This window comes from Gopherus evgoodei, chromosome 10 (genome assembly GCF_007399415.2).
Source record: "Gopherus evgoodei ecotype Sinaloan lineage chromosome 10, rGopEvg1_v1.p, whole genome shotgun sequence".
NCBI lineage: Eukaryota > Metazoa > Chordata > Testudines > Testudinidae > Gopherus > Gopherus evgoodei.
The window spans coordinates 1,804,837-1,829,548 of NC_044331.1; the positions used below are offsets into that span (position 1 = coordinate 1,804,837).

A 24,712-nucleotide genomic window follows, 5' to 3' on the forward strand; every position below is an offset into this window, starting at 1 on the left:
GCCCTGTTCCAGGGGGGCGTAAGGGTGGGGAATATTAGGTTAGATAAATGTCTATCAGGGATGGCCTAGACAGTATTTGGTCCTGCCATGAGGGCAGGGGACTGGACTCGATGACCTCTCGAGGTCCCTTCCAGTCCTAGAGTCTATGAGTCTATGAGAATATGGAAGAGCCACCAAACAACTCACCCAGAACGATGTGCTCCAGAACCCCCCGCCAGCTGCAGAATGGAGTGATCCTGACCCCCCCCACCAGGAGCAGAATGGGTAATCCTGACCCCCCCACCAGCAGAATGGAGTGATCCTGACCCCCCGTCAGCTGCAAAATGGAATGATCCTGACCCCCCCACCAACAGCGAAATGGAGTGACCTGACCCCCCCCCACCAGGAGCAGCATGGGTAATCCTGACCCTGACCCCACCGCCAACTGCAGAATGGAGTGATCCTGACCCCTCCCATCAGCAGCGGAATGGAGTGATCTTGACCCTTCCTCCCCCCGCCAGTTGCACAATGGAGTGAACTGACACCCCCCTCCGGTGCAGAATGGAATCCCCCTGAACCCTCCCATCCTGAATGGAGTGAGCTGAACACCCCAGTCCCCCCGCCAGCTGCAGAATGGATGATCCTGGAACACCACCACCGCCGTCAGCCGCAGAATGGAATGATCCGACCCCCCCAAGATGCAGAATGGAGTGATCCTGACCCACCCCCATCTCCAGAATAAATTCGTCCGCCCTGAAGTCGGCGCTAGAACTGACAGTCCCAGTCTTGAAATTAGTTAACCCCCACTACAGAATGGAACGGCCCCAACCTTATGCTCCCCCCGCGCGGGAATGGAATCACCCAGAACGCCCGTCCGGCCTGGACTGACCCCTCACACCCCTAGACCAGGGAATGCGGCCGCCCGCGGCCCCTGGGGTGGGGACGGAAATGTTCTGTCGTCACTTCCCCCGGAGTCCTGCAGCCAATGGGGAAGCCGCACTCCGGAGAGGCGGGTTGGCGCCAAATACGAAGGGAGCGGGGCGCGCGGGGGCCCAACAGGGGCCGGCCCCGCCGCGCGGCTGGGACAGGTGAGGGGCAGCGGGGCCCCTCGGCCTGGGGGAAGGGCCCGTCCTGTCTCCTGCGGGCCCTCGGGAGGGCAGGAGCCGTGAAATCGCCGCCCCGCCCGGGCACCAGGCCGCAGCAGGGGACCCCGCCTCAGAGCCGGGCCAGGGGGCGGGAAAGCGGCGGGTCCGGCCGCGCGGAAGGAAAAGGCCACAAGTCTCCTGCCTAAAGGCAACGCGCCCGCAGAGCGCGTGCGGCGCGGCTGCCGCGAAGCCCCCCGAGTCGCACCGGGGCGGTCCTCGGGGTGGAACGTGGCAGCCGTTCGCCAGCGCACATCCCCCGAACAGCGGCCATGGGCGAGATCGGCCTGTCGCTACAGGCCGCAGGACGGGCCGTGCCCTGCCCTGCCTTTCGCAGACTGTCAAACGGGCACGTCCAAAGCTCTGACTGATAGTCCGTCACGGCCGACCGGCCCTCGAACACCGCAGGAGTTTTCTGCCCATCCACCTGCATTTCCCTCTTCGCAGAATTTGCTCTCCCTCTAGCACCGCAGCTTTGAGAGCTGCTGTTACACAGCTGTGTTCAGCTTCCTCGCCAAACGCTCTGTAAGATTTAGTCCGGTGCGGTGACAGTCGCACTTCGGTGTTCTGGTACCCTATTGATTCAGCCACTACCCATAACGGTTAAAGGGTTTCCGGGTTTTAACCTCGTTCATGTTCTCAGTTTTAAGTTGCGCCATTACTTGAGCCAATTGGTGGGGGTGATATTTCCACATAAGAGGTGCTACAGTAGAAAAGCTGATGGGGAGAGGGGACAGGAGGCATTAAATGGGTCCTTCTGCTTATGCCTTTCCAACCATATATCTTTAAATAATGTGAAATAAAAAGCCTGGATAACCTAAAGTTTCTCTTACACCCTATAGTGATTGATACTTTTACAGATAAATGTCCAAACCATTTCAGCTTGGCATAATGGTAACTTTATTGGTCACTCACTAGTAATGTCTTGAATCAGAAATGTGCTGTGTAATCACTTACATTTACATAGCACCTTTCATTATGAAAGATTCCGTAGCACTTCACAATTTAACAAACTTAAATGTCCTTTTGTTCACGGAGCTGTACTTACTTTGAAATTAGCCTACTGTGTGTGTCTCTTATATGGTCTTATTTTGAAAATGATCACTGACAAGAATCCTTTCCAATATTGAGATCAGGCTTAACTGGTCTGTAGTACTCAATTTAAGAAATGTTAATACTTGTACTTTCACAAAAGGATTTAATTTCTTTCTTTGCTGAATTTAACAATATAGTAAAAATTGCTACTAGTTCTTCTTATGCATGCCATCTGATTTTTTTTTGAGAGAGAGAGGAAGAGCTTTCTCGCTCACTTTAACTCTTTTAACCTTTCTGTTATGACGATGATGGGATGAATTTTGTGGTTTTATTAGGGAAGCAATGTATATAATCTATCACAGATTGTTAGCTCCCTTACTGCCATATTTACACTTATAATCATCAATGCCTATTATATCACTCTTCAACAAAAATAGCATGCAGGTGGCAAAATTTCAAAAAGCCTTCTTAGTGTGAACCCACAGGAGAGTTTGTGTAGCCAGTGATATTTTTAATGTGATACCTTAAATCGTTTTTTTTTTAATAGCATGGCTGCTCTTCCACAGAACAACCTCCAGAAGCAGCTAGAGCTTCATTCAGCAAAAGGAACTCACAATAAACTAGCTCTTCCAAAACACAAACCAGGGTAAGTATCAGTCTACCTTGCTGTTCATCATCAGAAGTAACAAAGAAAAGTACCATGGTTGTCAACATTTGTCAGTTTGGGTTCTGGTCTTTTTTTTTTTTTTTTTTTTTTTTTTTTTTTTTTTTTTTTTTTTACGATTTCTCTGCTGAAAGTTGATGCAGAAAATTAAACAGAGGGCCTGCTTTTGGATTTAAAAAAAAAAAAATCTTTTGCCTCCCCTAAGTAGAAAGGATTGTGTGGGCTTCCATAGAGTGGCCAAGATAGGCTTCTTGTTTAATTGGCCTGGAAAACTACACTCGCTATAATCAAACTAAAATATAATTTTCTTACTAACTGCATGGAATCCAGACCACTACTTCTGGTGACATGCTGCTTTATGCTACTGAGTATCAAAGTATGAAATATGTTTTTATTGCTATTGAAGTAAACTTCTTAACATCTGAGTGATGTTCAAAGCAAAAGTCCTGCTACTTAAGGCCAAATGGCCTGATTTTCAGAGGTTCTGTGGGCACCCATGACTTCCATTCTAGTCGGAGGGAGCCTTGGAACAATTGGTTAAAATGATTTAAGATACATAAATATGGACGTAAATCATAATCTATGGCATTTAGAGTGCTTTATCCACATAAAATAAATACTATCATCCATTAAAAGCCAGAATGCCCATGTGTGAGATTGAAATATAGAGTTCAGAAAAAATACATTGTACACTACCAATAGCTTTTCAGTTATGTTAAATGTACATTTTTGATATTTGGTCTATGTGAAGTGATTTTTGATGTTAGAAATGTAGATTTATTTCTGTTTTTCCAAAAATAAGTAAATTTTACAATGTTAAAAACTCTGAAAAAATACATTTTATTTTGCAGAGGTTTCACTTTCAAAAAGAAAAGTGCTCCAGGTAATGCTGTATCCATAAACTGCTTCAGTGTAACAAAGAGCTCTGCATTGAAGGAGAAAGATGTTAATACTTCCCAGACTAAATCTGTTGCATCTTGTCCCACATCGAAGGATAAGCAGATAAAAATCAATGACCTCTTTGAGAAGACATCCAAACAGCATGAACTAGAACAACTTCATCCAAACTGGGTATCATTAAATTCTTTTGAATGTTCCCAGCAAGTTTCAAATGATTTACCTCCTAGAAAGGAAGAGAATGTAAGCAAGAAACCAGGTAATTCTGCTTCCCAGAAAGTAGACCACAATTGTTCAGATGATGCCATTATTACTATAGAAGATGACTGGGATGACATAGATGACTTTGATATATCTGGAAAACAAAAGAACTCAAAACCATTGGTTTTATCCCCCAAAAATCTAATTGTAAAACCCAGCAAGACTCTTCAAATATCCAGTTCCTGTACAGTTAGATTATCTAAGGCATCCAGGACTGTGAACAGTGAGCAACAACTGTCAAAACATTGTCCTTCTGAAAATGATGAAAAATCACTGAATGACAAACAGCCAGCTCTAGCAAACAGATCTTTGATTTGTCTTGATGTTTCAGTTCCCAATGATTGTAAAAGACTTTTAGGTGAAGATCTTCAAGAGAAGAAGTTGTCTACAGAAACTGTTCTGAGTGACAAAAAAGAAGAAACACCTACAGGTAATGCATCCTCTATGGTGGCATTCTCAGAAATGCTTCCAGTTCCATGTGCAGGGCCAGGTAGGCAGGCAGAGCTTCAGAGTCTCAATGCGTGGATAAGACGATGGTGTAGAGAGGAGGGGTTTACGTTCATTAGGAACTGGGAAAACTTTTGGGATGGGGGGAGCCTATACAGGAGAGATGGGCTCCACCTAAACCAAAGTGGAACCAGACTGCTGGCACTAAATGTTAAAAAGGTTGTAGAGCAGTTTTTAAACTAGGAGATGGGGGAAAGCCAACTGCTGTAGAGGAGCATGTGGATCGGACACAGATTTCTCTTAGGGGAGAGTCTGATGATAGAGAATCTCCACGTTACAATCAGCAGCAGAGGACGGAAGAGGATAATGTAAGGGCCAGATCAGATGATAAACAGTCACATAAAAATGAATCTGGCGCATCAGAAAAGGGCAGACAAATAAACAGGGACAAGTTTTTAAAATGCTTGTACACAAATGCTAGAAGTCTAAATAATAAGATGGGTGAACTAGAGTGCATTGTGATAAAGGAGGATATTGATATAATAGGCATCACAGAAACCTGGTGAACTGAGAGCAATCAATGGGACACAGTCATTCCGGGGTACAAAATATATCGGAAGGACAGAACAGGTCGTGCAGAGGGAGGAGTGGCACTATATGTGAAAGAAAATGTAGATTCAAATGAAGTAAAAATCTTAAGCGAATCCACATGTCCCATAGAATCTCTGTGGATAGAAATGTCATGCTCTAATAAAAATATAACATTAGGGATCTATTATCGACCACCTGACCAGGACAGTAATAGTGATCATGAAATGCTAAGGGAAATTAGAGAGGCTGTCAAAACTAAGAACCCAATAATAGTGGAGGATTTCAATTATCCCTATATTGACTGGGAACATTTCACTTCAGGACGAAATGCAGAGATAAAATTTCTCAATACTTTAAATGACTGCTTCATGGAGCAGGCTGGTACGGGAACCCACAAGGGGAGAGGCAACTCTAGATTTAATCCTGAGTGGAGCGCAGGAGCTGGTCCAAGTGGTAACTATAGCAGGACCGCTTGCCAATAGTGACCATAATATAATAACATTTAACATCCCTGTGGTGGGAAGAATATCTCAACAGCCCAACACTGGCATTTAATTTCAAAAGGGGGAATTATACAAAAATGAGGGAGTTAGTTAAACAAAAGTTAAAAGGTACAGTGACTAAAGTGAAATCCCTGCAAGCTGCATGGGCACTTTTTAAAGACACCATAATAGAGGCCCAAATTCAATGTATACCTCAAATTAAGAAACACAGTAAAAGAACTAAAAAAGAGCCACCGTGGCTTAACAACCATGTAAAAGAAGCAGTGAGAGATAAAGACTTCCTTTAAAAAGTGGAAGTCAAATCCTAGTGAGGCAAATAGAAAGGAGCATAAACACTGCCAAATTAAGTGCAAGTGTGTAATAAGAAAAGCCAAAGAGGAGTTTGAAGAACAGCTAGCCAAAAACTCCAAAGGTAATAGCAAAATGTTTTTTAAGTACATCAGAAGCAGGAAGCCTGCTAAACAACCAATGGGGCCCCTTGGCAATCGAAATACAAAAGGAGCGCTTAAAGACGATAAAGTCATTGCAGAGAAACTAAATGGATTCTTTGCTTCAGTCTTCACGGCTGAGGATGTTAGGGAGATTCCCAAACCTGAGCTGGCTTTTGTAGGTGACAAAGCTGAAGAACTGTCACAGAGTGAAGTGTCACTAGAGGAGGTTTTGGAATTAATTCATAAACTCAACATTAACAAGTCACTGGGACCCGATGGCATTCACCCAAGAGTTCTGAAAGAACTCAAATGTGAAGTTGCGGAACTGTTAACTAAGGTTTGTAACCTGTCCTTTAAATCGGCTTCGGTACCCAATGACTGGAAGTTAGCTAATGTAACGTCAATATTTAAAAAGGGCTCTAGAGGTGATCCCGGCAATTACAGACCAGTAAGTCTAATGTCGGTACCAGGCAAATTAGTCAAAACAATAGTTAAGAATAAAATTGTCAAACACATAGAAAAACATAAACTGTTGAGCAATAGTCAACATGGTTTCTGTAAAGGGAAATTAGTAATCTATTAGAGTTCTTTGAAGGAGTCAACAAACATGGACAAGGGGAATCCAGTGGACATAGTGTACTTAGATTTCCAGAAAGCCTTTGACAAGGTCCCTTGCCAAAGGCTCTTACGTAAATTAAGCTGTCATGGGCTAAAAGGGAAGGTCCTTTCATGGACTGAGAACTGGTTAAAAGACAGGGAACAAAGGGTAGGAATTAATGGTAAATTCTCAGAATGGAGAGGGGTAACTAGTGGTGTTCCCCAAGGATCAGTCCTTGGACCAATCCTGTTCAATTTATTCATAAATGATCTGGAGAAAGGGGTAAACAGTGAGATGGCAAAGTTTGCAGATGATACTAAACTACTCAAGATAGTTAAGACCAAGGCAGATTGTGAAGAACTTCAAAAAGATCTCACAAAACTAAGTGATTGGGCAACAAAATGGCAAATGAAATTTAATGTGAATAAATGTAAAGTAATGCACATTGGAAAAAATAACCTCAACTATACATACAATATGATGGGAGCTAATTTAGCTACAACGAGTCAGGAAAAAGATCTTGGAATCATTGTGGATAGTTCTCTGAAGATGTCCACGCAGTGTGCAGAGGCGGTCAGAAAAGCAAACAGGATGCTAGGAATCATTAAAAAGGGGATAGAGAATAAGACTCAGAATATATTATTGCCCTTATATAAATCCATGGTACGCCCACATCTCAAATACTGTGTACAGATGTGGTCTCCTCACCTCAAAAAAGATATTTAGCACTAGAAAAGGTTCAGAAAAGGGCAACTAAAATGATTAGGGGTTTGGAGAGGGTCCCATATGAGGAAAAATTAAAGAGACTAGGCCTCTTCAGCTTGGAAAAGAGGAGACTAAGGGGGATATGATAGAGGTCTATAAAATCATGAGTGATGTGGAGAAAGTGGATAAGGAGAAGTTAATTACTTATTCCCATAATACAAGAACTAGGGGTCACCAAATGAAATGAACAGGCAGCAGGTTTAAAACAATTAAAAGGAAATTCTTCTTCACACAGTGCACAGTTAACTTGTGGAACTCCTTACCTGAGGAGGTTGTGAAGGCTAGGACTATAAGTTTTCAAAAGAAAACTGGATAAATTCATGGTGATTAAGTCCATAAATGGCTATTAGCCAGGATGGGTAAAGAATGGTGTCCCTAGCCTCTGTTTGTCAGAGGATGGAGATGGATGGCAGGAGAGTGATCACTTGATCATTGCCTGTTACGTGCCCCAGAGGGAGTGAACCTGGCATTGGCCACTGTCGGTAGACAGATACTGGGCTAGATGGACCTTTGGTCTGACCTGGTATGGCTGTTCTTATTCTTTTAATGTATTTTATATGTAATATTTCAAATAAAATTGGCCTAATGTCATAGTAAACTTAGAGGACTATTTTCAGGTCTACACACTAAGGGTCTGATTCTCAGAAGTGCCTAGCCCTCACTACTGTAACTAAAGTCAAATCAGGGAGCTGAAAATCAGGGTTTAAGTGTGTAGCATATGGATTTTGTTGTAGAAAGTGCCATCACTGATATTTAGATCATCTGTTTAACAATGGATTTTCTCTCCTGGGGAAAAACCAGTAAGCCCTATAATGTACTGTTGGAGAAGGAAGATCTCCTGGAGCAGCATTCAGGAAAAAAAGAGGCACTTGCAGATACTGCAGTGAAATTAGACCACCAGTTTTAGTTCATTCCAAGTGCTTTCAGTTTCCATTTATAGTTCAGTGTAACTATGAAAAATAATTGAGTAATAGAAATTAATCTGTATCGCAGTATTTGAATCAAAAGTGCATGAAATGGAGAGTTTACTATCAGTTTACTTTGAGCTGTTTTCTGCTTAGCTGCTCATTGTTTGCTTTAGTCGCTTCGTGTTTAATGTTTCTTGATTGTTACATAGGGTCGATTCTTATCCTTCATTTTCCTTATGGAAATGAATATGTGCTTTATCCTTAGACTGTCATATCTTGATGGCATAGTGAATAACGGACACCACCTCAGCAGTCAGGATGTGATTTCTCACATTTCTGAAGAATCCGTATTTTGCTAAAGATACCTCATTTAATTCTCACAATAGGGAGGGCAAGTAATTACAGCAGGTATTAGGTCTTGTCTAAACACACATTGTGCTGCTTTAAAATGGTACACCTCCCCCCTCACTTGCTGCCCCCTCCCCCTTGGAAGCACGGATGAAGTTATATCAGGATAAAGATGCTTTATACTGGTATAACTATTCTCATACAAGAAGGGAAATAGGCTTTACCAGTATTTTGTATCTTTATACCAGTATAACTGTGTCTACGCTAAGGGTTGTATTGGTATGACTCTCTAATTAAAAAAAATTTCACAACTAACAAGAAATAGTTTATATCAGTGCAAAAACAGTGTATGGTTGGGCCTTAGAGCAGAAACATCTTCCTTATACTAGAGGTTCCCACACGCTTTTTTTTTTTGCTGAGCCCATTTAGAGATTCTTGTCCCATGCGCGGACACCCTTTTTCTAAGGGGAGAGGGGTGCCCTGTACCCATGAGGGGTGCCTAGCACCTGCTGGAGGAGTGACGGGGGGAGAAACTCACCATATGGCAGTTGAGGAAGCTTTCTGCTCCCTGCAGTGGTCATTTGGTCTCTGCTGCCTGGACCCAGTTCCTTGCCTGTCAGGAGGGAAGCGGACAGCTGCAATCCTTGAGTACTAGCTCCCTGCTGAACAGAGTTCCCTGTTGACACCTGCCCTTGAGCACAGCTCCATCAGCTTTCCCTGCCCAGGCTCTTTCCAGCAGAGGACAGGGCTCTGTGCCCTGGAACTGTGCTGAAGGGTTTGGGTCAGCAGGGGGCTCAGACTGGCAGGGAAGGATCAGTAGTTCAGCTTTCCACTCCCTGCTCGCATAGTCCCTGGTGCTACCCCAGTAGAGGAAGGTAACTGTCCATTGGTGGCTGCTGCAGCTGTGACAGTGGAGCACCAAGAAGAACAAGGAGCCTGGTCCTGGCAGCTGAGACCACCTGTATAAAGCCCTGCCCACTTCCATTCTGTACAGTCCCTTGCTGGCCCCAGCCCTCCAGTGCATCCCGTCAGGTCTTTGTACCCGTCGATAATCTCTGTGTGCCCCACAGTTTGGGAACTTCTGCCTTACACTACAAGTGAGGGAAGACTACATAAACTAAAACTCTATAATAACTAATCCATATTGTGGAGATGGCCTCTGTTTATAAGGATAGCTTTCTAATTCAGCTATAGAAGCTGTAACTAATCAATAATGCTTTGAAGTTTCAGCTCTTGAGAAGACACTTGTAGTATAATAAGAAAAATCTGCAAGATGTATTTTATAGTTGTGTTTGAAGAAACACCATTTTCGTCTTTTGAAATGCCGCAGTTTTCTAAGCCACGTAAGAACATTGTTGTGGGAATAGAGTCCATATAATCATTTATTAAAGTTGAGAAATATTAAACTCCATTTGAAATATATATAATCCTAGGTAGTAAAGCTTCATTGTTCTTTTTTTCAGTTACGTCTTTTTGGTTCTTTCCGAAATGAAGAAAAGGTTATAATCCTGCCCAATATTTCTCTTCTGTTTCAGCTCTCAGTAAAAAACAGTATAATGGCAAACAAAAGATAACTGAGGGTGAGAAGAATAGCCATTCGCCGAAGGAACTGGCTATAGGATGGGATGAGACTCCTGATTACAATGGAATTGAGGAGGATGATTACCTAGATTTCATTCCACCTTCTCCAGAGGAAGAATTGCTTTCTTCCTCATCTTCTGTAAAAAACGTTAGGTAAAACAAAATTAATTACAGCAAATGTTTATCACCAGGATGGTTTGAACAGGTTAAAAAAGGACGCTAGTCCCAAAATCTCCACTTGTTAAAATGTTACTGGTTGAATTATTTGGGTGAATGAATAGACCTGAGACCTTATTTCTTGAAAGAATGGCAGTGTAGCAATTGGCAGCAATGAATGTCATGAAACACAGTTTTCTGCTATGCTCAAAGTGGTGTTAGCTTCACAGGAAGCACCATTTCCATCCAGCCAAGCCAGGATCAGGGGCCTAATTTGGTTGTGAATTGCATGGGCGGAAGATGGACTTACTCAATTATTTACTTGAGGTTTGCTTGTTCTTGGGAGAGTTGAGTAGTTTTGTATAATATATGTAATGCTTAAAACTGTTATGCTAAGCAAGCAAATTAATTTCTCCTCTAATGAAAATAATTTGTTTTATTGATATGTTTTACTGACTTTTTGTTTTAATATTAGTAATATTTTCAAAGAACCTACTGTAGATGGAAAACTAATAGTTGATAACAGTCTGTCAAAACCTGGAAAAATCATCACAAAGCAGCCTACCAGAAGAACCAGTATAGAGCATACAGGTATAAGAAACACTTCAGCTGAAACATCTGTGCATTAAATGTCTCTTGAACAGTGTGCAACTCCTTTTTGTTCTCATGTTCTTCATCTACTGTGCTACGGAGTGAGCATTTGCTAGTGGTTAAATATAGGACTGAGAGGAGTGTTGAGCTAAATTAACATTTGTCAAGAATTTTGCAATTCTTGGATTGAAGGTAAGGTTTTACCATTAATGCAACATTAAGACTGCAAATTTAAACAGACGGTCCAGGCATATAACAAGTTGTGGCTCAGAGTAATATAAGCTCTCCCAGATTTTACACATTTCATATGTGAAGTTATAAATTCAACATTACTAAAAACGTATGTGCAATGTGGGTTAGTTAACGGTACTATTCTGGAAGCCAGACTCTGGGAGACAGAGTTTGATCATATTTTTTTCTTGTGCACCATCAACAAAACTGTTTGCCAACTTTCAACTTAAGGACCAAATTGTGCACTGGCTTCCACCAGTGCAAATGCATTAAAAACCAATTCCACAGGTATGACTGAGGATGGAATTTGTCTTTCAGAATCTTAAATCTACTGGCAATTTAAACATAGTGTCAGGACCCAAGATCAGTATGCAGAGCTGGCAAATTTGATCTGGAAGTCGGTGAGAGAATAAACATAGACTCTTACAATGATTTTTGGTCACTTTCCAGAGTAGAACTGCAATTAAATGTTTTGTTAAGGTAGTTTTTTTGCATGTAGTTTGTCCATGAGAACACTACGTGATACACAAAACATGTCAAGTTTATAAGTTTTGTAATAAACTTTGTACATAGTCAAGCCTAGCTATGACAATATACAGTTGCACAAGTGCCTGAGGTGCCCAAAAAAAAAAGTGTGTGTGTGTATATATAGCTTAAAACTTAATGTTGCATGCTTAGGAATAGTCTTTTGATTGCTAATAATTACATAACTTGAAAATATACCAAATAAGCAATTTAAACTTTTATACATATTACGTTTTTCTTTGTCATTTGGGGAAAATATTGACATCACATAATTAAAACTTTATTAACTATATACTATATTACTTTGCAGATGAATTCTTAGGTTTGGAACAGCATCTCTTCAGTGTGATGGAGGACATCTGTAAACTAGTGGATTCTATCCCAATACATGAACTTAAGTCTTTGTCTTGTGGGAATGACCTTCTTCAGCAGAGAAATCTCAGGTGTGTTTTCATTAGGAGTCTTTAGTACTATTACATTGTGTGTATCAGCATCTTGACTGTATATGTGGCTGTCAGACAGGTAAGGTGGCAGCTAATATTTTTAAACAACTTAATATTCCTGAGTAGATGAAATGATCTTTTTAATAGTGTAGAAGTGTTAACTTTTTTCGGATAGAATAATCAGGGGTCTGTAAGAACAGAAACGGCCAGACTGGATCAAATTTGAGATCCAGCTAGTCTATTATCCTTTCTCTGATGGTGCCCAGTACCAGGCACTTCAGAGGAAGAACCCTGTGGTAGGCAGAAATGGGATAATCTGCCTTCTGTATTAGTCTCACCCTGGTTTCTAATAGTTAGAGATTGGCTTAAATCCTGAAGCATGAGGTTTAATATTCCTGCCAAAATTTTTGTTAGGATTAACAGTTATGACTCTGGATATACTAGTCTTTCCTATAATTGTCTAAACCCGTTTTTAATCTTGTTGCGGCAATGGTTCTATAGTCTAATTATGCATTGTGTGAAAAGTATTCATTATATTGAAGTTCCCAATTTGTTTTCTTGTGTTATCAGACAGGAGAATACAAGCTCCCAATCTACCTTTTCTATACCATTCATTATTTTATATACTTTTATTACATCCCTTCTTATTCTCCTTTCTAAAGTAAACAGTCCCAATCTTTTAAATATATTTTAAAAATTGGAGATATACCTATCTCCTAGAACTGGAAGGGACCTTGAAAGGTCATTGAGTCCAGCCCCCTATCTTCACTAGCAGGACCAAGTACTGATTTTGCCCAGATCCCTAGATGGCCCCCTCAAGGATTGAACTCACAACCCTGGGTTTAGCAGGCTCAAACCACTGAGCTATCCTTCTCCCTAAGAAATAGATAGGGAAAATAATATAGCTCAAGCGTATTATTTTCATTTTCTTCAAATAGAGGCCTATAGTGCTAAATTATTAAAACCATTTTCCCCTCCAACTGTGTTCGAGGATTATCAGTTTTATGGCATTACTTCAGTGGCATGCTGATACCAAAACCAAGGATTTAAATCTTTTTCCTAGGACATTTGATTATTTTACTTTTTAATTGAAAGTAAGTTTTTTCTTTTTATTTATCATTTTTTAGTAATTGATATTCATAACAAAAGACACTTTATAATTTTTTAACTTATCAACAGTTTTTCTTCCGTAAAAAGTTTTTCCTTTTTCCCAAGATATCTGATAACTACTCAGATCTCAATACTATCTCTTTAATCTCAGAATCTCCAGGGTGCAGGTGTAGCAAACACTTATGCACATTTAACTTTAAGCATATTTGTAGTTCCTTGACTTCACGGGGGTTAAACAAGTAAAATTAAACATATATTTGCAGGATTGGGGCCTAAATTAGTCAGCTAACTCAATCTGGTAAAGGTTCTGTTGAGTCAGTGTCAGAATGATTAAGCATATTCACAGAATTGTTTTCTATTTTGAGAATCAAGAAAAGCTGTCTACATAATTTACAGTAAGAAAAAAAATACAAATGGAATGCCTTTGGTCTTTAACTTAATATGGTCAGGAAACAAAACAGATGCAGAAAAAACAAGATAGTAACAAATTCTGTCTTAAGCAGGAATAAGTTTTTACATCTGGTTTTTTACATTCTAAAAATCCAGAGATTATATAATTTGTTATACCTAAGTACCACTTCCCCCCAATGGTACTGTTACATTTGCTCTTACCTGGTTTGGATTTAGGAATGCCTGTCTCTGTTCAGCCATTGTTACAAATTTCAAACCGAGTAGTCTAATTCACAAGATACTTGACAGATTTTTAGTTTTTTACCCTCTGCCAAGCAATGTAGAATTGCAGAGTAACCTAAAAGTGGGAGAGGTTGTGCAAATAAGAACTTGTTTTCATTTCATACTCGCTCTGACCAATAGTCCTGACTGTCTAGAAACCTGGAGAGGTAAGGGGTGATTCTTGAAGCCAGCCATTGCACTCTTCTTTTTGTACAGTTGGTTTTGCAAATCAGGAAACATTCCATAGAGCAAAATATGGACATGGAAGCCTCCTATTAGGCCCTTTAACAAAACAAAGCTGCACTTAAAGCTTCTTCAAAGCTACTTCACTTGCCTGGACAGTTTTTTTGGTTTTGTCCTTGGCTGTTGGAGAATAGGAAATTTCCTAGCTTGATGATGACAGTGAAAAGGTTCCCAAACTTTTTGTGCTAAGCTCCACTTCAGAGATTCATGTCCCATGCACATACCCCCGGGGTTCAATCGGGTTATGGGGGACGGGTGGGGTGCTGAAAGACTGGAGTCAGGAGAGGGCTTCTGTTTCCTGCAGCAGTCAGGCGGTCTTGACTGTGGGACCCAGCTCCCTGCTTGTATCACTCTTCACCTGTGCAGGGGAGGTGAATGGGGCAGCACTGAAGGGCCATGGGGTCGGGAGTGGGGAGGAGGGGAATGGAGAGATGCACCATGTGAGTACTGGCCCCTGGCTGGACGGGGAATTGTTCTGACTCCAGCTCTTGTTTTTGACCCTGTCTGCTTTTCCTGCACAGGATCTGTCTGGCAGGCTGAGTGGATGGTGCTCTGTACTCTGGAGCTGCACTGAAGGGTCAGAAGGGGGCCTTGTCTGGTAGGGGGTCAGTACCCCTGGCGTGCAGCCTTCTGTTCCCTGCTTGCAGAGTCTCTACCAACCTCCCCAGCAGAAAAGCATAACTGCTTGTTGGTGGCTGCTACAGCTGTAGCAATGGGGGAGCGAGATGGGCAGGGAGCCTGGTCCTGGCAGCCTCAACCCCCTGCACAGAGCCCTGTCTGCTTCCTCTGCCAGACAGAGCCCCCTCCTGACTCCAGCCTTTCAGCACGGGCACCATCAGGTCTTCATGCCTTCTTGATAACCTTATAGCTCTCCTACAGGGGTCAGAGATAGTTTGGGAACCTCTGCTCTACAATTTTTAAACACCAGAATTCTGGCACTGCTGTTTTAAACTAACTCAGTTGATTTGTATATTTTAACGAAGCCTTATTTTTTCATGTGGTGGCAGAAAACAAAGGACAATATTTATGCATGTTGTAGAATTTATCTGGTCTTACTACTCTTTGTTTTGTTTTGTTTTTCTTTCCAGGAGAGAACTGTTAGCTAACCATATTGATTCAAATGCAAACAAAAGTGATTTAGGTTTGGTCTTTGCCTCAAACTGGAAATCCCATCCTGGGCATGTTACCTCTATGGATGACAGCATTCCTGTTCAGTCAGGTCAAAAGTATAGCTTAAACTCTGAAGGAAACTCATTCAAATTTACAAAAGTTCCCTCTAAACTTTCTGTTGCCGTTGAATGTCAAGGAAACCTTAACATGAGCACCTTCTCCACTACAAAACTTCAAACCCTAGATACCTCTGGTGCATCAGATTTTTCACAGTACACTGCCCTGGACACCAACATCACAAAAAATGCAGGACTTTCTTTTTCCAAGATGGATGTAAAAGAAAGAACATCACTTAGTTTTCACTCTGAGATATCCTCTTTCAACAGTAGCTTGTGTGAAAAACCAAGAATGGAAAAGGATGGAAGCTGCTTCTTTTCAGAGATGCCTGTAACAAGCACTACTTTGAAAGTTGAAAATAAAAGTTCTTCTAGTCTTAATAATGTAGGAGGAGATGACAGTTTAGGAGCAAGGGACATAGACTTTGATCTTGATAATTTTGTTCTTGATGATGATTTTGATGAGAGGTGGGATAACCCACGCTGTGTTTCAGCAGATGAAAAGACATCTACACCACTATACCAACCTATCAGGGAAGGTGAGCCTGCTAAATCATTATTGAAGTCATTTTCGACAGTCAAGGAAACTAGCCCTATATATAATCCTGTTCCAAAACCAAACATCTTGCTGTCAGCCAAGAGCTGCTCAGGTAAATTATACTACTTCTGATTAATTTATCATAGCAAAAATTACATGCTAAGAAAGTATTGTGAAGGGTGAATTTAAGTAATTAACTATATATACTGTAAGCATATTTTGTTGTGGAAATTTTTACTGGCGTATTACTAATTGCAGAGTCACAATTTCTAGGTAATATGCTCTTTCGTCTAATCAAATCACACTTCTCAGCAATGTGTATTTGCTAGGCAGGTTTCTGACTTTTACCAGCTTCAGCTTCAGCTTTGCAAAAGCTGAAACAAATGTATTTATTATAGTAACAATCCTGCAAGCATTAGAACTAAGGAGGTGACTTGGAATTAACTTTGTTATATTGTGCAAGAGAGCATATTTGCATATACATAACTTCTTAAAACAAATCTAATCCTTCTGGTAGGATGTAGGTCAGACTCTTTGTCCCTATGTTCTTGCAGGTGCAGTAATGACTTTCAGCCTTCTTTTTGCCTCCTGAATTCTGACCCTAGTCCGCAGCGTAATTTAGGGCATCTTCTAAGTTATGCTAAATTGCCTGTAGCTAAAAAGCCTGTAGGTAATGGGGCCCCTTCCAGACTGTTATACCAACTGGTGCTCAGCATGTTCTGGCCTCACCTTCTCCTGAGGCACCATGCTTAAAGATACGGGGTGTAATGGAGCCATTCTGTCAGCTAGCTCTATGCCACCTGGCAAGCCCCCGTATGTTGTGAATGCTCCTCAAGGGCTGCTGCCATTCTTTTACAGCTCCTTTGTGCTATAAGAACACTGCGGGCTGGAGTGTATTGCAGAAGTTTATTCTCCCATGAGAAAATTCTCACTGGCTTTTGTGTGAAAGAATTTAAACTAAACAAGTTTTTGTCTGTGGTCTACAAACTCATCCAAATTATTGGACCATTCTCATCGAGAATAATTTTAAAACATAACCAATCTTGACCAGGTTTATTTAAAAAGGACTTCATTGTTGCCTAATCTGGCAGTTTGCATCCTTCTGTGTTGTCATATCTACTTACTAAATTCTGTTCTGCTGATTTTTAAAACAGCTCTTTTAAAAATGAACACCACAAATTTTTGCAATTTGGAGAAAGCTGTCTAACAGAGTAAGGTTATGCATTTCCTATAATGGGCCACTGGTATAGTACTTTTCATCCATTGAAATCCAAACAGTACACAAATGTGGATGTAAGTGCTACAGAGTTCAAAACCTACTCTCTTGACTATCTTGAGTCTATATGCTTGCATTTTTCTTTAGATAATTCATATTTTTGCAGCGATGAACAGTTAAGTGGTGATTTAGCCATCTGTGTTACACTTAAAGCAAAACAGTTTTTGTTTTATATTGTGGAACTTGAAGTCAACCTTGAAATGAACTGAACTTTTGAGTCACTAGGTTACACAGTCTTTGTTTGACAGGAGAATCTTGATTTATATATTAGCCACTTTTGAAATGATCTGTATTGTTTTATACATGAAAACAGAAGCATAATGAGAATTTGCTAAATTGTGCATGACTTAGAATCTTCCCTAACTTACACACACATCCCCATTTAAGTAAAATGTCTTAATTTGTGCTGTTTTAGCAGCTGCAAAAAGAATTAAAGGTGTCTCTCCTCCCCCTCCCCCACCTATTTGGGGCTACAGTTTTTCCATAACTAACATGTATCAAAATTGTTTTGTATATGGTCATAAACTGTCTAAAAGCAAACTACTTCTGCTGCTTTGCTCTGAGACTCACTGGGATCCTCTGCAGGGTTTGTTTCTGTGTGGAGTGTAATAGTAAGATTTATCTGTATCTGACTAGTTATTGGTAACCAATTACAATGCTAATTTTAATAGGCTTTCCTTTTCTGCTAGACCCACTGCTGAAAAAATCACCATCCAAAAATCCAGCACTAGCACGCTTCAGAGGCTGTACGTTTTCCCATTCTAATGACATGATGAGGATATTTCACAAAAAATTTGGTCTGCACCATTTTCGAACAAATCAGCTGGAGGCCATAAATGCTTCTCTGCTGGGTGAAGATTGTTTTATCTTAATGCCCACTGGTACGTATCTGTGTAGATCAGTCAACTGGAAATTGTCAGTGGCATATGAGATCTTACACAAACTTCTGATAAGTAGATCAGAAGCTATAGAGATTAACACAGATTCAGTTCCTATAGGAAGACTAACAGAATTTATGGTAAGTTTAATAAATTCCCTACGTTTGGGGAAGTGATAACACATTACCATGCTACCAGAATCTGTTGGCTATAGGATTCATATCATCTCTCTAATCCTTGCATTTATTTCGCCTTTGTCTTTAGTATTTAAAGGGACGGTGACTAAAGCTCTGATTTCTGTAATATTCCACATAGTAACTCTGCTAATGAAATTGTAGGTTATAGAATATCTGACAGTAGTTGCATTTAAAGACTTCAGAACAGCTGAGATATGTCAACGTAATTTTTAAATTACCTAGTGATATAACTTGCATCCCCACTGGTAATAAGTTTTAAGAGGACAAGGACTTTGCAGTGAAATGAGACTTGAACAATGAACTCTAGAACATGGCATTTTTATAAGAGTATTACAGAAGACATCAGGTTAAAATTATATTTAATAAAATAAAAATCCTTAATGTAAAATACAAATTTCTTTTATTCTTAAATCTGAGGAGTTTAATTTTCACTATTTAGGCTTTGTTTACTTCTGCATTTCTCTTCACTTCAACAATGAAAATGGCTTCATTATCTGGTTCACATACGCTAATGCAATACTGCAGAGAATAGTTTTTTAAAAACAAAGTTTTAATTCAAATAAATCCGTAATTTAAACTCTTCTCTGGGCCTTCAATTTTGTAGAAATGTAATTTGACCACCTACATTTTGAGATGAATGTAACAAATTTGATTCCATCTTTTCCATCGTAAATAATCATATATTTTGTCTTGCATATTATATAGGTGGTGGTAAAAGTCTGTGCTACCAGCTACCAGCCTGTTTATCCTCTGGGGTCACTATTGTAATTTCTCCACTGAGGTCATTGATATTAGATCAAGTTGAGAAGCTAATGACGCTGGATGTAAGTTCGAACAATTTCTTTGCACTTAAGGAATGGGATAAAGATCTGAATTGTTCCTGATGAATTTTATTCTCTTTTTATTTGATTTTTGTATATGAAAGAGTTGCATATTTGAACAGAAGACAAGTAAGCATACATACATTGTACAAATACCTAGGAAAGGGAAAATAAGAGTCACATCAGCTAACTGTAAATCAGACTAATTAGAAGTAAACAGCAATTTTATCATTGACTCTGTGAATGCACACAAGCAATAACTGCTAGGGCTAAATTTTCAAACATAATGCCTAAATATAGGCTCCAAAGGCCATGTTTAGACACACAAAAAGGCAACCTGATATTTTCTGAGAAGCTAAGCACCTGCAGTGCCTGTTTACTTCAGTTACAGCTGTGGCTGCTCAGCATCTCTGGAAAAATGGCACACATGGAGGGAAGACACTTAGAGAGAGCATAATCATGGCAGTAGATTGCAAAGGATGGTTGAGGACTTAACCAATAAAAAAGCCATTCCTAGTTATGTTGGTGGACATTTTGAGCAACTGTAACTGTGGGTTTTTTTGTTTTGTTTTTGTTTTAGAAAAATGAATAGTTTTTGTTTTGAGGAATAGATAATAAATTTTAAGGGTAAAATCCTGAGAGCAGCTGAGGTGGGGGTGAGGTACAAACAGGAGCATGCTACAATTTCCCAATCCTAAAACCTTAAAGTGCTGGCTATGATTTCTCTGGCTGGCTATGATCCCTACGTGCCATCCAGGGAATTCTGGAGCAGAGTGTGCTTTGTCCATACTCTTTCACCACGCCTCCTTGCTGCCAACAAACACATCTATGTTGCAAGGGTGGTGACGTAAGAGGCAGCTATACTTGCTCTGTGACTGCTGGGGACTTGCCTACACTGGGGGAATTCCCAACTGGGGAGCTCCAGCTGTCTTTTTCCACCACCTGAGCAGAGCTGAGGGCCAGGATTTGGCCTATATGTTGATTTATATTACACTTTCAAAATAAGTTTATGTCTCTCTTTCATAGCAGAGTCTAATTCATCTGTTACAATTTACTGTTTATACTGAAGCTAATTGTTAGGGTATAAATTACTTATTTCCTTGGAATATGGGTCATCTGTTTTGACAACCCATTATTATATGTTTGTGGGTACTAGGGAAGATATTAATTGTATTTAAAAATACTTTGTGCCTTCTAAGAACATCTCTGTAGTGCTTCTCATGTAAGATCAAATCACTTTACAAATATTACATAACCTTCATGACATGCTCGTGAAGTAAGCAAGTATCGTTACAGCTATTTTATTGATGGGAATACTGGAGCACAGAGGAGGTAGGTGACTCCCAGAGTCACACAGTGCTTCATTGATAGAGTTTGGAGCAGAACAAAGGAGTTCTGATTCCCCGTCTTTTGCCTGATTGCTAGAGAGCGCTGTGATGCCTTTAATATGACAAGGTTTTTGTATCTTGAATGTATTTAGAATTTTCAGTATTTTTTCAAATTCTGTATTCAGTGACAAAATGTGTGAATACAGACCAGGTGTGCTTTAAATTTATAAGTAGGTTAAACACTACATTAAGAAGAAATTTCTGAAGTTAAACAGATGTTAGATGAAATCTAAATATCTTTTTTTCTTCTATACCACAGATTTCTGCTACTTATCTGACTGGTGATAGAACTGATACTGAGGCATCAAAAATCTATATACAGCTGTCAAAAAAAGATCCCCAAATAAAACTTCTCTATGTTACTCCAGAGAAGGTTTGTATTTATCTTAAAAGCAAAAAGTGTTATCAAGTCAACAAAACAAAGATTTTTACTAGTAAAAATGTTTTGTAAGAATGATATTTAATATAGCAAACTTAAAAAAAAATGCAACAAACATCTATCAGGAAACAACAACAAAAATTCTTACAAAGGGATAAGCTACTAACATCTTTAGATAATTCTGTGAGATGCTGCCTGTTTGTAACTAATGTGAACCAAAGAATAGCCCAAACAGAGCACAGCCAAGTAAGTGGTGAAATCTTGAAATGAAAGACTGCCATGTTAATAATCCTTTCTAGAATATATGCCGGTCTGTCTTCCCAGCTGGTTGGTATGGTGTAACCTGTTATTAGTATAATGGATCTAGGAGCTGCCCCGTTCTCATTTTCAGGCTAAATTCGTATGGCTATTTTGAGAGAGATTACAGGGGCAAAAGAATAATTGTTTTTCTCCCAATCAAAGTAATTGGTTGCAGATCAATATCAAAGGAACTATTTTGCTGCATTAATTTCCTACTGTAGAAATTGTCCATATGAAATACTCTTTGATTATTCCTTGAAAGCCTTCTGGGGGGCGCTGTTTAGTGGTGGAGAGCTCATGCTAGTGAGTCTTTCCTCCCCCCAAGTAAATTTTTCATCTGATTTGGTCAGAAGTAGGCTCTTTAAATGGCCAGGCACAGACACCTGCGGGATTCCCTAATGCTGCTTGTCAAAAAGGAATTTAAAATATAAAAAATATAAGGGTTTTTAGTTCCACATCAAAATTTTTAGTTTCCTAGTTGTTCATGAAAATCTGTCTAGAATGATGATCATTAAAGACTGCTTTAAAGGTTCTGTATGCAGTTAAAAAAACAAACCAAACCCACCTCTCTACAGAATCTTTAGTTTCATAATCTCTTAGTTAAAAAGGGTGGTGATTGTTTTAATGTTTTTCTGTTAAAAACACTTTTGATGGTGGGTCTACCTAGGTTTGTTCAAGTGGCAGACTGATTTCAGCCCTGAAAAATCTGTATGAGAGGGACCTATTGGCACGTTTCGTTATTGATGAAGCACACTGTGTCAGTCAGGTAGATACCTATTGATTTATATTGTTAAATACAATTTCAAAATAGTTGGAAAACTTTATTCAATAGTGTGTGAAAAGGTTAATTTTGTTTTTTAAACTAGTGGGGCCATGATTTTCGTCAAGATTATAAACGTTTGAACATGCTTCGCCAGAAGTTTCCCTCTGTTCCTATGATGGCTCTTACTGCTACTGCTAATCCCAGAGTACAAAAGGATATTCTGAATCAACTTGAGATGCTAAAACCACAGGTGTAAGTTGTTCAGAAGTATTATGAAAAATTTGTGTAAATTGCACTTATCTAGGCAGAATTTTTTTTCCCTTTCAATGTAAGAAATGAACTTGTGTTAAACCCTACTCAGTCACCTGAAACATATAGATATTTGTATCTAATTTAATATGACTGTATGTATGGAATTTAAAATCCATGAAGTACAAAAAGTATTAAAAATAAAGAGCAGACTTCCCAAATTTCTTTCCCCACTTGGGGAGAACAACTCTTTACACAGTAAAGTTTCATGAAATTTTCTTTATCATTGAAAGGGTGGGAGGGTAAACTGTAATTTTTTTGGGTTTGTAAATTGTCATGAAAACCTTGCAAAGATGGTAAAGAATATGATCTATAGCATTAAGTGGGAAAATTCCAAAGCTTGAGTATGGCAAGGATTTTTTAATGTGGCAAACAGTGCAACTAAGGTATCAAATGAAATCTGGACAGTATTGCATTTGCACTGCATGCAATAGTAAAACCTAAGTAATTTTGTCCTCCTTAGACCTATTGACTTCAAAGGGACTACCTGCGAAGTAAGGTGCTACTCAGGGTGAATAATCTGACCCATAGTTCCTTAGCATCAGAGCTGGTAAACTTCTGTTGCTCTTTGAAAACTGTGATAGTCTTTTATTAAGAAAGTGGGACAGCTATGCTTTAGTGCATGCATTTGCTAGGTTTTGGAGTTAGAAACCATTACAAACCCTGTTACCAGTGTACGTCAGGCTTCATAAATAGATAATTCAGGTGTCACTTTAAATAATGCGGAAAGATTTGGTATCTTAAAAATCAAATGATAGATTTGATGTGGACATTTGGGCTTTTTTATATTTGACATGAACTTATCATAATTTTGTAAACATGTAAAAGAAATGTCATCTACTGTACTTCATGCCCTGAAGAATGCATGTAGCAATCCCCATATTAGAAGCATGTCAGGATTTAAAAGGGAAAAATTAAGGTAGGTAAATTTCACTTTTTACCATGCAGCGCATGTGTCCTGTCTCTGAGCATGTCTGTCCTGCTGGTTTATGTAATGCAGAGCAGACTTGCCTTCTACTTTCCCAACCATAGGATGAATACAACACTAGCATTTACCGAAGTGATCCCAGGTCCAAAAAGTGAGGAAAATCAATCTCAACTGGTCCAGGTAGAATGAAAAGACTCTCTAGTCAGAGTTTTCGGGGAGGAAGTAGTAGTTAATCTGAAACTTGAGTCCTTCCAGACAATTCCTATCCTGTGGAGATTTCTACATAGTGTAAAATTATGCAATACCAGGATCACTTATTGATATCCTGGATTCAAAATTATGTTCTCAATGAGACAATCTAGTCTTATTTGCTTTAACCTTTTACTCTGAAGACTCAGAGCCCCTCTTTTAAAAATATACTATGTATATGAAGCTAACGTGTTTTGGACATTATGTTTTAGGTTTACTATGAGCTTTAACAGGCATAACTTGAAATATGATGTATTGCCCAAAAAGCCAAAAAGGGTGGCATTGGACTGCTTGGAATGGATCAAAAAATATCATCCACGTGAGTACTGAATCTTCTTGTAGCTGGCTGTGCACATATACATTTGAATGAATTACAGTTCTTGTATAAGGCAGTAGTGTATACATAAAACTCTACTCTCCTATGCCTTTTGAGGGGAAATGGTAAATGTAGAACAAAATGTTGGAGGCAAAGTAATTTAGTTCTTTGATGCCAAGATTTAAAGATTAATCAGTGGGCCATGTTAAAGTAGGAGTTGCTGTTGAGAATGAATAGGAAAAAGGGACTTGTAGGTTAAAATAGCTAAATGTCTGGTAATAAGAAAATTGCCTTTGCCATGCAAACGTTTATTGTTGCTTGGTTGACTGAGAGGCTATTGATACTTGTGAAACAGAAGAACCTACATTCCTGCACAAACATTCCCTTTATATTCACAGATGACTCTGGAATAATTTACTGCCTCTCACGGCAGGACTGTAACAAAACTGCTGACATTCTACAGGAAAAGGGTCTTGCTGCACTTGCCTATCATGCTGGCCTCAGTGACACTGTTAGAGATCTTGTACAACGAAAATGGATTAATCAGGACGGGTGTCAGGTAAAAGGAAAAAACAAATGAGAAGGTTAATAGAGATTCTACAGGAAGAATGTGGGACTCTCTCAAAAACACAAAGCATAAATTAGAGCAAGATGCACATAAAAAAATGAAACCAAAGTTAATATAAAAATATTACGTGACTAGACATGGAATTAAATCATTGTGCAGAATAGACTGTCAGAAAACAGTTGCTAGCCCTTCTGTAGGAGAAATGCTAATGTCTGCATCGTATTTATGTGGAAAATTTATAAGCAACAGTAATAAATATTATACTTAAGAATTTTACAGAAGTTAGGGCCTTGAGGCCTTGTACTGCTGTGAGGTAGGGCACTCTTTCACAGGTGAAGAAAATAAGGCACAAAGTCATTAAGTGTTTTGCACAAGGTCACACAGCAAGTTTATGGCAGAGCAGGAGCTAGAACTCCGATCTCCTCTCAGTTCTGTGCTTTAACCACTAGACTCTT

General features: G+C 39.6%; 1 protein-coding gene across 1 annotated transcript in view; it reads left to right on the top strand.

The window, feature by feature from the left end:
• Positions 1-474: 474 nt before the first annotated feature.
• BLM (BLM RecQ like helicase) overlaps positions 475-24,712 on the top strand; it is a 35,207-nt gene continuing 10,969 nt past the window's right edge. The window contains exons 1-14 of the mRNA XM_030577205.1: positions 475-1,067; positions 2,704-2,802; positions 3,672-4,408; positions 10,105-10,303; positions 10,782-10,897; positions 11,964-12,096; positions 15,210-15,997; positions 17,851-18,042; positions 18,942-19,060; positions 20,705-20,818; positions 21,792-21,890; positions 21,991-22,139; positions 23,586-23,692; positions 24,088-24,248. Of these exons, the coding sequence (XP_030433065.1) occupies positions 892-1,067; positions 2,704-2,802; positions 3,672-4,408; positions 10,105-10,303; positions 10,782-10,897; positions 11,964-12,096; positions 15,210-15,997; positions 17,851-18,042; positions 18,942-19,060; positions 20,705-20,818; positions 21,792-21,890; positions 21,991-22,139; positions 23,586-23,692; positions 24,088-24,248 (3,189 nt within the window). The 5' untranslated portion in view covers positions 475-891. The remainder of the gene's footprint in view (positions 1,068-2,703; positions 2,803-3,671; positions 4,409-10,104; positions 10,304-10,781; positions 10,898-11,963; positions 12,097-15,209; positions 15,998-17,850; positions 18,043-18,941; positions 19,061-20,704; positions 20,819-21,791; positions 21,891-21,990; positions 22,140-23,585; positions 23,693-24,087; positions 24,249-24,712) is intronic.